Source organism: Schistocerca gregaria, chromosome X (assembly GCF_023897955.1).
Source record: "Schistocerca gregaria isolate iqSchGreg1 chromosome X, iqSchGreg1.2, whole genome shotgun sequence".
Lineage (NCBI taxonomy): Eukaryota > Metazoa > Arthropoda > Insecta > Orthoptera > Acrididae > Schistocerca > Schistocerca gregaria.
The window spans coordinates 421,969,072-421,987,308 of record NC_064931.1 but is presented as its reverse complement, the minus strand read 5'-3'; the positions used below and the strand labels follow the sequence as shown (position 1 = coordinate 421,987,308).

The 18,237-nt window shown below is 37.0% G+C and overlaps 1 protein-coding gene across 1 annotated transcript in view; it reads right to left on the bottom strand.

Annotated features, from left to right (window-relative positions):
• The window catches only part of LOC126298112 (uncharacterized), an 84,642-nt gene that overhangs the window by 19,358 nt on the left and 47,047 nt on the right, over positions 1–18,237 (bottom strand). The window contains exons 5-8 of the mRNA XM_049989433.1: positions 14,243–14,434; positions 12,406–12,654; positions 12,092–12,279; positions 11,890–12,004 (exon numbers count right to left, since the gene is read on the bottom strand). Coding sequence (XP_049845390.1) covers positions 11,890–12,004; positions 12,092–12,279; positions 12,406–12,654; positions 14,243–14,434 — 744 coding nt within the window. The remainder of the gene's footprint in view (positions 1–11,889; positions 12,005–12,091; positions 12,280–12,405; positions 12,655–14,242; positions 14,435–18,237) is intronic.

The window sequence follows — 18,237 nt, the reverse complement described above, 5'->3', positions numbered from 1 at the left end:
CACATTCATTTCATTCACAATGGGATGTCCGCTTCTCTTCAGCCGGGCACAAACAACCTGTCGTAGCAAATTTGTTGTGCCAGTGGTAAATGGCCGTCCTTGTTGGTGGCTTCCTCCCATACTTGGTTCTAAACATTTGTTGAACAGCTGTAGCACAAATATTTTTGTCAAACTCCAATGCATTCGAAGCTCACTCTACATCTGAACTCATCCTGTTTACAACTACTGCTGACTATCAGCAAATTACCAAACTACGGTGTGATGGTATACATGGGGGCAAAAAAAAAAAAAAAAAAAAAAATATATATATATATATATATATATATATATATATAAATAAAAAAAAAAACATTTCTCTTCAAAATAAAGTATGTATGATTCTGTAGATTGTTTGGTTCTTGTGCAATAAATAATTGAAAGTGTTCCCTGACTTAATGTACACCCTGTTTAGGTTCATGACAGCAGGCACTGAAAGCTTTCTGGAAAATTAATATGTTCCAACACACACAGAGATTCTTATAAATGTGAGGTTTTCAGAGCATGCATATTTTATATAATTATTTGGGACTTCCACACAGCATAAAATACATTGACAACAATTGTTATGATACAAACGACAAATTCAGCAAAATCAGGAAGCTCCAATTAAGAGTAACATTGTACTCAGCCCTGCAGCTGTGAAACCAACTGCCTGTTATGAAGATAATCCAATACTATGGTTCACTTAATCAGTGAGTCAATTGACTGTCATCTACACCACAAGAGACAAAAAAAAACAATGTAGCCAAACAATTGCTGTTCTTAAGGAATGTATGGTCTCAGGGGCACAGTAAACACTAGCATCAAAACCACTTACAGACACATACTATAGTTAGTAAAAGAAAAGAAGTGCCCTGTCTCCCTGAATGTTAACACAGCTGCACATTATCACAGGTGGCATAGGACATGTGGTGTGCCTATGAACTATGAGCAGCACTATCATTTGAGACTCTAACTGTTGCGATTCTGCTTTATTGGATAGTGTATTTTGTGTGCTTACTTTGCAAGTTTGCTTACAGTATTGTATGAAAACATTAAAGATGTTAGAGCTTCCAGTTACCTGTATTTAAATGAGAAGAAGAAGATGAAAAACCTACATATTAGCTGCAGCATACAGATCTGTTTACAGACAATGTAAAGGCAAACATTTCTTTAGACCTACAAAAAATGAAGGAGAATTTTTAAAATCAGTGAGAGTAGTTTGTCCAAAATGCAGAGACCTAACTCAAAAACTGTTCTGCACATTTCTGTGTGACTCATGTTTCATGCACAAAAAACTTGAAATTCCAGGAAAAGGACAGTGTCTAACAGCTCAATCAATGAAGCCATAAATTTTTGTACAGTGATAGGAGGGAGTGCCATGAACAACATACTAAAAACCTGACTAGTGTGGAGTGAGTTTGGGGTCTATGTTGGGGGGGATCTTTAAAGGTCACTTATTTAGATTTTTCTTGAATAACTTGAAAAAAGTGGCATTTAGAAAAAATGTTTTACTCTAGAAAATTAAACTACATTAAATTTCCTATAAAAAGGTCCCATTACTTTTTCTCTATGACTATTAGTTTCTGCATTGCATCAGATGGAAAAATCACAGACTATTGAAAATAGTATTTTTATGGTATAACAATGTTTATTGGTTAAGAACAAATATTTAGTGTGTGTGCCATGTCTAAACACAGTAGAGCCATATTATGGAATAAATTGTTTTCTGGGGGTGTAATCAGGTAACGGGGCATGGAGGGTAGAAGCATGAGTGAAGGTAGGTCACCAAGCTGTGCTCATGCCCTTCAGTTAGATCCCCACTCCATATATCCCACTGTTCCAGAAGAAGCAATCACAGGGCATTTCACAAAGTTATACCAACCCTCCACAAAACACCTTATGAATCACTGGTGACATAGTGTGCACATAATCTTGGGAGTGTTTATTTTCCAGAAAATGCATTAACACCACATGGAATACAGATATAAATTATTAATAATACTAATGCAAGAAACACATATGGACAGTTTCTAGTTAAGTTCCTGCAAACTGTTGTATACTGCTAGAGGGAAACTGTTTCTTAGTCATTCTACACAGCAGCTGTATCATTCTCCTGGGAAAGAAAACCTCCCCCACCAACAGCACAGCTCATTTTTCAGTTTATGGACAGACTCCTCAATATTTCCTGACCAGCTCTCTAACATTAGCAGACAATATACCTTCCATGAACACATATTCATAAAGTTTTCTGTAAGTACCTATTAGCGGATTTTAAGTGAGCATTTATGTAAAATACATTATTGCAAAAAAATGGCTGAACAGTGTTTCATTTGTAAGAATGAAGTTGTCAGTGATCTATGTTGTGTTGGTGGGAAATGTTTTGGACTGGTAAATGTGACACCTGTCTGCTATTGGCAGCAAATTGTAAGGCTCTGCAACTGAGTTGTATTCACTAGTTGGTGAATTAATGAATGACCAGGAAGTTACTGCACTTCTTTCACTATGAATTATGTTACTGGCAGACTGTAAAAAATAATCTTCTATTCAGGAATTTATAGTGCTTGTAGTGTGGACCACACTGAATGGAGCCATACATCCATAGTATAGCTTGTAAGGTGAGTATAAATATGTCCGATAGAAAGGGACTGATAATGTTCAAGTCTAGAATATCAATCTTCTGTAGTTCATTGTTTCACTTATACTGAAACATTAAAAATTTTGTAACACCTAGGTGATCTACTTCTGTTGTACAGGGAACCAATCTAGGTCTCTGGGCCTCTTTAGATGCCACAACAGTTGAGGTTGAATTGCTGCAATTGGTACCACTCCTGCCATGAAAAATATTTCATCTATTGATAATGGAGACAAGGAGATTGTCATGTTTGGCACAGGCATTTCTGTATGGTGGACAATTGACATCTCCAGCTGTTGAGCGTTTTTACATAATAACTCAGTCAGAGTGTATACGTGGACAAGGAAAAAAAAATTCCTAGATTTTTCCTGGATTTCCCAGTTAAAAATACTTTGTCCTAGGTGAAAACATGCGTTTTCCGGGTTAAGTGACAGCCTATTTTCCCTTATCAATCTTTTGAACGGTTATGGTTTATACACAGGGTAGAATTTCCTGGCACTTTAGAAAACAGAAGTCAGGGAAAAAGACACATTTTGGAAATATCTTTGATGGGCAGCATTTTGTATTACGAAAGTATACATTGGAATTCCAGCAAACACTGCATGTTACTTTCCGAATCATTGAAATCGAGTGATCTCACCAGCCGATGGCAGCAGATATTCAAAGCATAGGACACTTGATGTAGTCAGCCAACAGCAACATCATCATTGACTAGCATGAACAACACATGGGAAGTTAATAGTTTAAATTAATATACATAGTGTTGATACAATAAAAGCAAATCTTTCACATATAATATTGGTCTCTAAGGTTAATAAGCTGCAAGAGAAGCTAAGCTTTTGCATATGATGTTTATCTTTTTTCCACGTGTTGCACTTAAGATATATCACACAAATGTCCCAGTAAAATTTTTAATAATGACATAAATGTCTGATCTTCGGGTTCAAAATTCTTCTAAATGGCTCGTCATCAAAGAGTTGATTTTTAAATGAGAGTCTTCTTAATAACTTCAGTTCAGTTACACTTGGCTGAAACTTGATGGTTATGTTAATTCAGGTGAAAATACTTTAGAAAACTCTAAGAATAAATCTGCAAATCATGCTCTTCTGCTGCATAACTGGATTAAGCCGGTTACAGTGTATGAAAGTCACAATTTAACTTCTAGTGATGTCATCCTGAAGACACCAATTTGAGGGATTATCCAGCTTCAGCAAGATTGAACAAAAATTAATGCATTCACTTGTGATGACAGAGTACCACAAAAAAGTTTTGGTGATGTCTAGGAACTGGTAGCTTAAAAAGTAACTTGTTCTGTATCTACCAAATCTAGTTGACCAAAATATTAGAAAATAGACATTTTCAGACATTCTTCATGTAATAAAGAGTGTATGAAATAATTCTTATGGCTAAAATAAATGTACTTTTTAATGACGGGATTGTGAACTATAATTTTTATCAAAGACTTTATCAACTGTATAATTCCTCTAAATTCACTACACCAAAAGCTATCCACAAGTTAGCTTGAACTCACTTGGATCAGATGTCCTCAAGAATATCAAAGTCTGTGCAGAAACTATTTTAACTAGCAGACAACTGATGCTCACTCAGGTATGTTAAATAAATCCATGCACTTTACACTTCACTGCATAATTTTCTGGTTACATATCATGTTCATGCGTTGCAATTGCCATAGTGGGGTGAACTTCCTTTGGTCAGCAGTAGAGCAATTGCCATCTCACATTGGATGGGATCCACTAAAGGAGTCAACACACTTACTCTGCTACTTGCTAACCATATGCAATGCTATTAAGTGTGTGTTACTCAACTGATAATTGCAATAAGAGACCAAAAGGCTCAAGCAATCCTATCCAAATTGCTTCATCAACTGCAAACACTAGCAAGAAATGGAGCAAATAATGACATATTGTGCAACATATGGCTCTCTAACAGAAGTCCAGAAAATTTTAACTATGTGTGCTGAGGACATGGATGCAGTATCACAAGCCGTAGATCACATAGTGAAACAGTTTAACTCCACAAGCTTTACAGCAGTGTCCAAGAAAACAGAGGTTTTCGTGAGTGCAACTGAATTTTCTAAACAAATTATGTCACCAAAGGCACAATGATCCAGACAAGAAATGCAGAAATGCAGCAATAACATTTCACAAACCAAGACAGACATTGGAAAAGTAAATTGTAGTCTTGTTGGTACCACAGAAGGTTCAGAGAGGAAGCCCAACAGTACAGCTCACATTGCAACATAGAAAATGTGAAACATGTCCCAGGAGCAGCAGCAACAGCAACGGAGGATTTTAGACATGGGAATCATGAATTATTTATTATTGGATGCACAAAATTATTGCAATGCATCTGTATAGTCTGTGAACCATCTTACATACATCAATACTGTATCATGAATCAATCATCTTACATGACATACTACACATGAAAATTACCTGTATAATGTAAAGGGGTAAGTTATGAAGATGTATGGTCGAATTACACTATACTGAAATTTGGTCTGCACCAACAATTAATTTGGCATTTTCATCTTGCTCACATCATGTACAGAATTATATGATACAGGTTCCACCTTTTTGCAAACACACTTCTTTTTCTTTTTTCATCATCAAAAATACATTCTCAAAAGGCCAGATAAAATGAGTGACGCAAAAAAATTCAAAGGCACCAGCTCTAATACCCCTAACCAAAAAGTGCACAAAGAACATACCCCTTTAAGACTGGTCATCAGCTTCAGAAATACTCCATCATTCCACCTACCCCAACATAAACACACACCACTAAAGAAAATTACACTTTTGAAAACAGCAGCAACTAGCAGACACAAACAAGAGTGTAGACATCTCAGCCACAGCAAGCCTCATGTTATCTGATGCCACATCAATGTACACTTGTATTCCAATTAATAAAACAATAAATATCATTGCACAAAGACTAACACAACAAGGAAACACATCAGTCTCATACATTAATGAAACAGCAACCACACTCAAGATCATAATAGTGCAAAATTACTTTATGTTCAACACAGAATTTTATTCCAAACATGAAGAGCTGCCAATGGGATCAGCAATTAGTGGCCTCCTAGCCAACATATTCATGAACAAGCTAGAGAACAGGATCTTCACACACATAATAAGACCAAAAAAATACAAAGTAATATACTGATACCACTATGCACTATGTCAGTGAAATAATATGCTTGATTGATGAACCACACACACACACACACACACACACACACACACAGAGAGAGAGAGAGAGAGAGAGAGAGAGAGAGAGAGAGAGAGCGAAAAAAGCTATACAATGAAATAAACAACTTACACTCAAAAATTCACTTCGCTTTAGAGACAGAAACAGACAACACACTGTATTTTCTGGACATCAGCATACCAAAATGAATAAGACCCATGACTTCACAGTATTCAGGCAACTGACAATGGTGAGGATCAGCACCCATAATCTGTTGATCCACCTGACGGCACACAAGCAAGCAATTTCCAGATTCATGCCACACAGACTGAACAGAACACCCATAAGCAGACAGAATTATACACAGGAGATAAACACAATAAAACAGATAGCAGAGGAAAATGGTTAAAAGTCCCATATGGTAGAGAAATTAAACCTACAAATTTGTAAACAGAAAAGGAATGAATGCACAACCCATGCACAAAACTTTACACAACACAGATCAACGCAATGTACAATGACCACATGCAAGACAAAACAGTACAACACATACATGACACAAAATGTTACATACTTAACTACATAACAAATTTGTCCACAGAATAGGCAACATATTGAAGAAACAGGGACTTGAAATAGGATATGGGACAGACAATGTGACACAGAAAACACACAAACACAAGAGACATTCACAGGTAAATTCAGCAGATTAGGAATATATGAAGTCACATGCAATACTTATCAATCAGTATACATAGGACAAATAAGCAGCAACTTTAAAACAAGATACTCAGAACATCTTAGAGCCCTAAAAAGTACATCTACATCTACATTTATACTCTGCAAGCCACCCAACGGTGTGTGGCGGTTTTGGCTGTGTTTAAACTTGGAATGAAGCTCTCTTTAGTTTCGCAGTAGTTTCCTAACTTTGTTGTTGAACCACAGGGGGTTTTTCCTGTCCCTCACAGCTTTACTTGGCACATACCTGTCTAAAACGCATTTTACGATTGCCTTGAACATTTTCCATAAACACTCAACATTGTCAGTGTTGGAACAGAAATTTTCATTTTTATCTGTTAGGTAGTCTGAAATCTGCCTTCTATTACTCTTGCTAAACAGATAAACCTTCCTCCCTTTTTTTATATTCATATTAACTTCCATATTCTGGGATGCTGCAATGGCCTTATGATCACTGATTCCCTGTTCTGCACTTACAGAGTCGAAAAGTTCGGGTCTGTTTGTTATCAGTAGGTCCAAGATGTTATCTCCACAAGTCTGTTCTCTGTTTAATTGCTCGGGGTAATTTTCGGATAGTGCACTCAGTATAATGTCACTTGATGCTCTGTCCCTACCACCCGTCCTAAACATCTGAGTGTCACAGTCTGTATCTGGTAAATTGAAATCTCCACCTAAGACTATAACATGCTGAGAAAATTTATGTGAAATGTATTCCAAATTTTCTCTCAGTTGTTCTGCCACTAATGCTGCTGAGTCGGGAGGTTGGTAAAAGGAGCTAATTATTAACCTAGCTAGGTTGTTGAGTGTAAGCTCCACCCATAATATTTCACAGGAACTATCCACTTCTACTTCACTACAGGATAAACTACTACTAACAGCGACAAACACGCCACCACCAGTTGCATGCAATCTATCCTTTCTAAACTCCATCTGAGCCTTTGTAAAAATTTCGGCAGAATTTATATCTGGCTTCAGCCAGCTTTCTGTACCTATAACAATTTCAGCTTCGGTGCTTTCTATCAGCGCTTGAAGTTCTGGTACTTTACCAATGCAGTTTCAACAGTTTACAATTAAAATACCGATTGCTGCTTGGTCCTTTCATGTCCTGACTTTGCCCCGCACCCTTTGAGGCCGTTGCCCTTTCTGCACTTGCCCGAGGCCATCTAACCTAAAAAACCGCCCAGTCCACGCCACACAACCCTTGCTACCCGTGTAGCCACTTGCTGTGTGTAGTGGACTCCTGACCTGTAGGGCGGAACCCGAAACCCCACCACGCTATGGCGGAAGTCGAGGAATCTCCAGCCCACACGGTCGCAGAACCGTCTCAGCCTCTGATTCAGACCCTCTGCTCGGCTTTGTACCAAAGATCCACAGTCAGTCCTGTCGGCAATGCTGCAGATGGTGAGCTCTGCTTTCATGCTTTCATCCCGCTAGCGAGACTGGCAGTCTTCACCAAATCAGATAGCCATCGGAAGCCAGAGAGGATTTCCTCCGATCCATAGCGATACACATCATTGGTGCCGACACGAGCGACCACCTGCAGATGGATGCACCCTGTGCCCTTCATGGCATCCGGAAGGACCCTTTCCACATCGGGAATGACTTCCCCCAGTATGCACAAGGAGTGCACATTGGTTTCCTTCTCCTCTCTTGGTGCCATATCCCTAAGGGGCCCCATTACGCGCCTGATGTTGGAGCTCCCAACTACCAGTAAGCCCATCGTCTGCAACTGCCCGGATCTTGCAGACTGAGGGGCAAACACACACACACACACACACACACACACACACACACACACACACACATAAAGAGACAGAAAAAGTAAAGAAAATTCAAATTTGGTACCAAGGATAATGGATCAGTCACAACAAAATGTCACTAACAACAAATATATATGCAAAGCATTTTGACATGCCAAGATAATTTTTTTTAAAAAAAACAAGGGACAATTTAACTCACCAATGAAATTACATAGTACATTTGCTGACCATCTAATAGCCCATAACAACCACCCAACCACAATAGCAACAAATTTAAAGATACTGAAATCCAGCCACTGCCTATATCACAAACTGACAACAGAAGAGAACTTCCACATACAGATGGCAATAGCTGAGGGCAAACAAGTTTTAAATGAAAACACTATACTCTGTAAAGGCACATTATTTAACACATTAAAGGAGTTTTACAGAAAAGACCACTCAGAGAGCTGAAGAAGCTTACAAACAAACGCACACACACACACACACACACACACACACACACACACACACACACAAAGAGACAGAAAAAGTAAAGAAAATTCAAATTTGATACAAACTCTCTTGGGAACAAATGAATGCTGATGGGGCTAGGAAGCACAACAACATAGTGGTCACCACATTTCACAGAGCGAAAAGGCATTTATAAAACACAAAGTACATTAATATGTGTGTGCAGTGCCCTCAGAATATAAAAGAAAATGGATCACTCACAACAAAATGTGACTAACAACAAGTATATATGCAAAACATTTTGACATTTCAAAATATTTTTTTTTTTAAAGCAAGGGACGTTTTAACTCACCAATGAAATTTACATTTATATCATTTGGTTTGCAGATGACAAGCTATCAGTGCAGGACACCATACAGCTGGTCCTGCAAAATCATATAATGGAAAATCATGGTAAGAAGCAAAATGAACAAAACTTTTCTTAAGCCTCACTTTTTTAGATCAGTTACAACCTAAAATACGTTCACTTTTAACAATTTTCAATAAACAAAACTCACTGTTGATGGCACAGAGGTGCTGTAACATGTTTGGGTAAAAAGAAAAAACAGTGTGTTTGTGAAGCGGCAGAACCTATATTGTATAATTTAACTGCAAACAGAGAAAGAAAGATACGAGCTGCACATCCAAAAGATGAATATGTACACGATTGTTTGAGCAGATTTTACATTTTTTCAGATTGCTGCTGGTTCTCTGTATTTATCAACTTTTTAGTTCATGGCCTAGTGGGCCACTGTCAGGCAATTATAGCACATTGAGTGTTCATTGTTCTGTAGTTGCTTCTTATTCTGACCACATCCTTTTCTTAATTTTTCTTAGAGAAATACATCATCAGTGTTATACTACAGGATGATTTGCATGAGATGGTGCATAGCTGCCGAAGAATGTTGCAGATTTAGTTGCATGTATTTAATGAAATGTCATGGATCATGTCAAGTACTGGATGAAATTATATGAGAGTTGTCAAAGGACAGCCAGTTAATGATTAGTGTTTTATGACAGAAGCTATGTTGACATATTTTTCATTCAGTTTCCATTTCTAATGTTAGTGACAATCTTCATAATTTATTGAATATATTTATATACAGTGTCTTAGCAAGGTTTTTGTCAATTATTTCTCTTGGTGCTTCCTAATTCCTTGTGTATTTTTTGGTGATGGATAACACCTTTTTTGGATTTTTTGGCTGCTTTTATCAATCATTTGATTTGTTCTGCTGGTAAAGGGTTTTTGTCAAGTTGTACGTCACTACACAGCATGTCCCACATGCATACATCCAAAATTACAGAAGAATGTTCATAATATCTATCATAACAGTCATCTCAAGAATCTATATTGTAGGCTGGGGAGTACTATGGTTGACTCCATGGATATAATGACAGGGACTGCTTTGCATAAACTTGTTTCAAATTGAAAGTGATTGAAGATCCTGACAGGGAAAATGAGACAGATAGTGAATCGCTGGTATTTGCAGTCTGACAAACATACATTGAGTTCATTTTAACGTCTGATTAGTATTTGATGCCTGATGGTTACTAGGAGCATCTGAACTCTTGACTGTATCTTCTGACGGTTTGTTATCAGGAAAAGGTCAACTTTCCTTTGTTTGTTCACGAGACAATTTAAAAACTGTGTGTGGAGAAATATTTATTTCTTGTTTCATGCTGCATAGTGTTTGCATCAAAGTAGATGCTACTCGTACTGGTTCACTTACAGATGCTGTGGCTTTAAGTGAAAGGAAGATGCAGATAATACTTATACCACTGGCAAGATTTTGGCAATTTTTGTTAATGCAACCCCTAGCTTTACCATTATAACAAATTACATCATCCGTTGATTTACAGATTGTAAAAATATTGCTTTAAAAAGAAATCTTGAATGACAAATTGTGCAGTATATCAAAAAGACTTTTAACCTTGAACGTGTTCCATGGGTAAGTGCGAAAGCAGTGCCACATTTAGAAATTTGTTTAATAATGAGTGTCAACATATGAAAGGAAACACACTGTAAAAAGTACACATATGCCTGAACTTTTGAAATGCCTGAGTGGCACAAATGTCTCCTTAATTGCTCTGCCATCTTCTTGCAGTGTAAGTTGAACAATACACTACAGCAGATTGCTGTTCTAGACTTGTACATCATCAGTCCTGTTCTATCAGACATATTTTCACTCACCTTGCTGTTGTGTCTAAACTATCTGCATTGGATAAATCTGACATAGCATAGTCCTACTCAAGACCCTTCCCACACCTCAAAGAGTGGTGTTGCATCGCCCACACAACATACAAAACAGGGATCATATTATTGTGGCAGACAAAGGTGCCAGACATGCCCAAGCCACCCATCCACCCTCATCACATAAAAGGATTACTCCAGAAGCAATTACGTTTTCATTCTGTTTGTGTGTGCCTATTAACAACTCAACACTTATGCTCTTTGGCAAGTGGTCTCCTTTAATCCAAAAGTATATAAAGAGGAAGTTATAGAAGATCATTCTTTTGATAATCTCTTATGAAAGTAGTGCTACAGTGCCAACTGTGGCTAAAAGAATTACTCTTCAGATTCTTCCTTCAGAGGATATATTTCAGCAAAGTACGCAGGAGGACCTTCATGAAGTTTGGAACTTAAGACAGTGTTTGTGCAAAGCCAAAGGTTAAAATAATTCCTTGAAATACACAAGGAGAGAATTCTGTTGGTTATAGTGTTACTCACAGAGCACTAAGGCCAAGCTGCTTCCAAGTGTGTATCACAAACTTGTTACTAACTTTCATGGTATTCAAATAATCATCAACAGCATCAATAGTAAAGCAACACATTAAAATTTTCTGTAATTAAACAATTTAAAATACTTTATGTCCACATTATATCAGTATAGAAGTTTACTTACTTTTCCATCAAGGTAATCTTAATGACATTTGAACTTGTACTAATGCAATCTATTAAACACTTGTCTTTGGTATGATAATTACATCAGCCAGTTATTAGAATGAGACTGATTTATGGATGTGAAACAATACCTTAACTTGAACAGTCATTTGCTGCACAACAGAACAGCTTGGTATTGGGTGAATTGGTTGTTGTGAACTGCCATCAGTCACATAATTAGAATCAGCCATCATGCCAGAATCATTTCTGGAAATTTAAAATCTCGATTAAACTTGTATATACATGTAAATTATGCCACTGAGCATTTTTAAAATGTTAAATGGTGTTACTTACCCCAAGTCTGTGGTTTTTTTAGGCATCTTAACGGCAGACCCTGATATGTTTTCGGAAATATTACATGACTGATTACAAGCATATGGCAGCATTCCTTCATGGGCAATTGTTATCTCACAATTTCTTTCAATACCTTTTATTGCAACTATATACAGGTGTATCATTCCTTGTTTGAAGCAATGTTTAATCTGCAACAGGGATTTCAGGTGATTTCAGAGACTGACTGTCTCATTACATACACAAAACTAATTTGTTAATTGCTTTTTATGTGTATACTTAGTTAATATGAACAATGTTTTCTTTTTAGTGCAAACCTGCGCATTTGGTTTACAGGACCTCCGTACAAATCTTGCATCATTACCATATCGTCTAGTGTCAACACACACAAAGAGCCCTCGCTCCGGTATCTCATATGAAAAAATAAAAGGTCCTCTAGGAGTTTCATAATTTACACTGTGTGAACAGGTTGGCTTATCTGACATAAGTTCATAAGGAAGCATATATTTTCCTTTTAGCTCTATTACCGGTTGGTTTGTCAGCAAGTTTTTAGTTGCTACAATCATCTGAAAAGAAAGAAGCAGCTTTCTAATAATTGATAGTATAAATAATGGTCTCTTGAGATTCTAAAAATATTCTACAATAACATTATATAAAAAATTACAACATGCAACCCCTATCTTGTAGTGAATGGTGAGTGTCACACTGGTACATTTGAAAATTAAATAATTACTTTAGACTTTGAAGAGCCATTCATCTTACAATTTTAGTGTAAGAAAGCTTCATCTCACTTCCTTCCACCCTCTTGCCTCCCCCAAGCCCACCATACACAAAATATGCACACAAAAATTTTATTAGTCACCCTCCATTCATCTGCAGATGAGTGGCTACCTTTTCTCATTTGTTGTATGTTATTTCCATGCAGAAATTCCTATAAACATACAAATGGAAGTTTCTTTCTATTTTATTTACATCATCATTAAATGTTATGATTCAATTGATAAGACTCATTATCTTGAGGAAGACTCTCAGATTCCTGAAAACCAATTTAATTAGAAATATTTATTATGATAATGGAAGCTCATGCGTGCACTACAAACAATGCCACTGTAGAAAGGTGATATCATTGCTCTTCACAATGAAATGCTGAATCATGGATAGACACATAAAAGTTGCTTAGGATTTGAAAATATTTTGGGTTCTTTAGAGCAGGAAGTTTGAACACATGGACACACAAACTTTTAACACACTACCAAGCCAAGGCAAACTGTCAACTATTAAATGCCTGTCCAACAGCCAGATCATAACTGAGGGGCCACATTGACATAGATGACAAATTCTTTCAGAGGTGAACATTTGCTGAGCATTTTCATCCCAAAACTGTGAGTTTTGAATTGAGAATCTGTGTATTTTCATTTATGCGTGAGAGTCACAGGGTAAGACCTCCAGGTTGGTAGATAGAAAATGAAGTGAAATAGAGTTTTACTGTATACAGTGATCATTAAATGGGAGTTAAGTGTTGAGGAGAGGAAAGAAATGAGCTGTGATAAGAACAGGAATATCAATCTAAGGAATCAGAGAAAGTAATATAATGGCAAGTTATGAATCAAACTGAGTCGGAAGTGTAGTGGCTGGAGTTTTTAAGCTTAAAAATGATGCACACATGGAAAATGAATTTTGAAGATCACTGAATTATGATTCAGTAAATCTTTTCAGAAAATAATCCAGACTGATGATAATTCAAATGGAACTATTGTTGTACAGACAATGCCAAGTGTGACTGTGAACTGAAGTATTATTTGGTTGAATTTGCTGTATAATAAATAGTAACTTTAATGCAAGCATTTATTATTAATCTATAACTACAGAAAAAGATATTTTATTATCTGTTAAATGTAAATGAAAATATGTTGCAAACTTTCTCAAAAGCTCAAAACATGTACATGGAAATAGCAGCAAGTAGACAATTACAGCTCTTAACCTTCCCTTGTTCACCTGTACATTAATTTTTCAGTCTCAAGTAAATAAAATCTGATGACCTTTATTTAAACCTTCAATCAATAAATAAGCATATTAAATGTAGTAAGAGGAGGTAGAGTGTTTTAAGCCACAAACTGGAATATTTCTTTCTCTAAGCATAAAGATTATACTTACCATAGCATTAGGACCGATGTGTTTCACACGACATCTAATAATTTCTCCTTTCACATATTTTGAGTGAATGCCTGTATGTACCTTATTTGACTTTGTTTTAATTATTTCATGGCACAATTGAGGGGAATAGAAATTAACATTTGCCTCTTCATATCCAGTTACCCAATTATGAAGTTGATGTAGTGACAAAAGCTGTGAAAAATTTAGAACAAAACTCAATAAGAAGGTTATACAATAAGATAATGGGTGAGAGAAATTTGAAAAGTTTTCTTTTTTTCTGAAACAGAATTATCTTGACATTAACAAAACATTTAGCCTAAAGACAAATTTACTTGAAGTAGTTCACTTTGTCTATTACTAATGGATTTTAGGAGCTCTTTGAGGTGCACACACAGAAAAAACACAGCACTCGTTTAAATGTATTAAGTTCATAGAAAAATTCACTGATGACTAGTTGTTGAGCTTTGAAATACCAGACAATCAGTTCTTAAGAAACTGGTCTATGACATGTAAAAAGGAAAAGAATGTGTTACACGAGATCATATATTTCATACCCCCACAAATCATGTACCTTGCTGGGATGAAGTGATGTCTGTGACTTTACAACACAGATGGTGGTACAGTGTGTGCAATCATTTCAAAGGAAATTTGTGGACTTACTGGTGGTTCTTGAAAAGAAACAGCTGCTTTTTCTGTAGTTGCTGGGGAACCATTCTGAAAGACTGACTGACCACATGTAGTATCTTTAGCGAAGATAGCCTTGCAGTGTTGGTTTTGCAAAACACTGAAAGCAAAGAGAAACTGCAGCTGTTATATTTCTGAGGATATGTAGCTCTAGTCTATGGCTTAACGATGATAGCATCCTCTTGGATAAAATTTTCCAGAGGTGAAATAATTTCCATTTGGATACAGGGAGTGACCACACAGGAGGATGTTTGTCATCAGGACAAACAAAACTGAATATTAAATCCCCTGATTGGGTACATAGGTTAGAGTGTTTAAAAAAGGAAATTGATATGATGAAGTTAAGTACAGAGGGAATAAGTGAAGTGCAGTGGAAGGAAGAACAGAAATTCTGGTGAGGTCAGTTCAGGGTTTTCAGGGTTCTCAATAAGTATGGGGTAATGCTGGACTATAATAATGAATAAGAAAACAAGAATGTGGGTAAATTACTATGAACAGTATAGTGAATGCATTATAGTATACACTCACCATAGCAGTTCAAGAATATGGCCCATGCTGAGATAAAAGAAATTATTCAATTAGTTAAGGGATATAAAATTTAATTGTGATGGGCGACTGGAATTCAAAAGCAAAAAATGACAAATTGGAGAATATGACATGGGGGAGATGAATGACAGGGGGAGCTACATGGCAGAATATTGCACAGAGCACAATTCAACAATCACTAATATTGTGTACAAAAATCATGAAAGAAAGTTGTACAGGTCTACATGGAAGACACCTATAGACATTGAAGGGTTTAAAATAGCTTACATAATAGTAAGAAAGACATTTTGAAACCAGAACAGTTTTAGGGACAGATGCCAACTCTGACCATAATTTGATAGTTATTAACTGCAGATTAGAACTACAAAGAGATAGGAATTTACAGAGATTAGAGCTAGATGAGCTGAAAGAACCAAAGGTTTTGAGAGTTTCAGGGGGAACATTTGACTGAAATAGGGGTACATAACATAATAAAATATGAATGGGTAGCCTTCAGAGATGAAACAGTGAAGGCAGTAGATGACCAAATAGGCAAAAAGGTAAGGTTTAGCAGATATCCTTGGAGAACAAAACCAATGTTGAATCTAACAAATTAAGAAAATATAAAAATTCGCCACTTTGTTGCACCACAAATAACTGATTGGATGTTGCTGAGTTAAATTAAGACACCAGCCATGGCTAATGCAACAGGCCAGATAAGCAGGTCAGGCCACAGCTAGCCAAATGTTATTGAAATAGATTATGTGATCAAAAGTATCCGGACACCTGGCTGGAAATTACTTACTAGTTTGTAGCATCCTCCATCAGTAAAGCTGGAATTCAATATGGTGTTGACCCACCCTTAGCCTTGATGATAGCTTCCACTCTCACAGGCATATGTGAAATCAGGTGCTGGAAGGTTTCTTAGGGTATGGCAACCCATTCTTCACAGAGTGCTGCATTGAGGAGAAGTATCGATGTTGGTTGGTGAGGCCTCGCACGAGATCAGCATTCCAAAACATCTTAAATATGATTCAGGTCATGACTCTGGACAGGCCAATCCATTACAGTGATAATCTTGTCATTTAACCACTTGCCACATGCCCTGCATTATGAACAGGTGCTCGATTATGTTGAAAGATGCAGTCGCTGTCCACTAATTGCTCTTCAATAGTGGGAAGCCAGAAGGTGCTTAAAACATCAGTGTAGGCCTTTTCTGTGATAGTGACGTGCAAAACAACAAGGGGTGCAAGTCCCCCTCCATGAAAAACACAACCACACCATAACACCACCTCCGAATTTTACTGTAGGCACTACACAAACAGACAGATGACATTCACCAGGCATTCTCCATACCCACATCCTGCCATTGGATCCATGTTCAGTGCACCTCCCCATCCCAAGAGGTGCTTCAACACATTCAGCTATCCTAGCGGTGGTTCCACTGTACTCTGTCAAAAGCTTTTTCCAAATTAATAAAATTGGCATGAATTTATCTTCCTTTCACAATATAACTTTTCCTTATGATTCTTAACTGACTGATAGCATTTTGTGTTCCTTTTCCTCTTCTAAAGCTGAACTGCTCTTCTCCAACCCATCTATCCAACATCCCACATAGCCTTTTGTTCATCGGTTTCAGCAATATGTTAGCTGCATGAGAAGTTAGGCTGATAATCCTATGATCTCCAAATTTTTTGGGGATTTTAATTTTTCTCAGTTGGTTTCATTAGTGATGTAAGAAATTCGTCAGGTCATTCCTTTTTGTCATATATCTCATAACAGAGGTAGACTATTTCCTATCCCTTCCTTTATTTACTAAATTTTCAACACTTCTACTGGCAATCTGTTGAGTCCACATGCCCCCAATTCTTCAGCTCCTTCAGCACCTTTTCTACTTCTGCTTCCAAGATGCTGCACCCCTTTCCATTTTCCCGCATGTATTTCTGCTCTTCAATCTTTACTTCACTTGGTATTTGATCCATCTTATACAGGCATTTATATATTCTTGTCATCTGCTCAAAACTGGTTTTGACGATAACGTACCATCCACCCTTTCTATTTCTATGTTAGTCTTCCTTCTTTTACTTCTCTACCTATCTCACTAGCCAATCTGAATGTGATTTTATACTTTGATTCTCTTTCCATTTTCTCTGTTTCTTCATATTTCTCTTTTATCCCTCTTTCTCTAGCTTCATCTGTTTCTCCTCGTAATTCAATATTCAGATTTCTGTACATCTTTTTGCCTTCTCCTTTATCACATTTTTGCATTTTCTCTATTCTCCCATCTTTCGCCGTGGTCGTGCACGCCCGGGTTCCCAGGTTCGATTCCCGGCGGGATCAGGGATTTTCTCTGCCTCATGGTGACAGGGTGTTGTGTGCTGTTCTTAGGTTAGTTAGGTTTAAGTAGTTGAAAGTTCTATGGGACTGATGACCATAGCTGTTAAATCCCATAGTGCTCAGAGCCAGCCATCTTTCGCGTCACATTTTCTGTTATCCATTCTTTCCCAATACTCTTGGAATCACTAATTACTATTACTCTTTGGTGAAGTCAATGAATCCTTCTCACATTTTCATCCATCTGTCATTTACACATTCTTCATCTCTACCATTTTCATAAACCTGTCTTCCAACTCTGAATCCTTACTTAGCTCCTTCAGTGTCTCCAAGTTTAACCTTTCTTTTGCTTTACCCCTCCATACTTTCTTCAACTTCACTTGTAATCTCCCATTATGAGGTTTTGGTCTTAATTTATGTCTGCTCCTGAGCTAGTCTTGGCATTCTTTAGA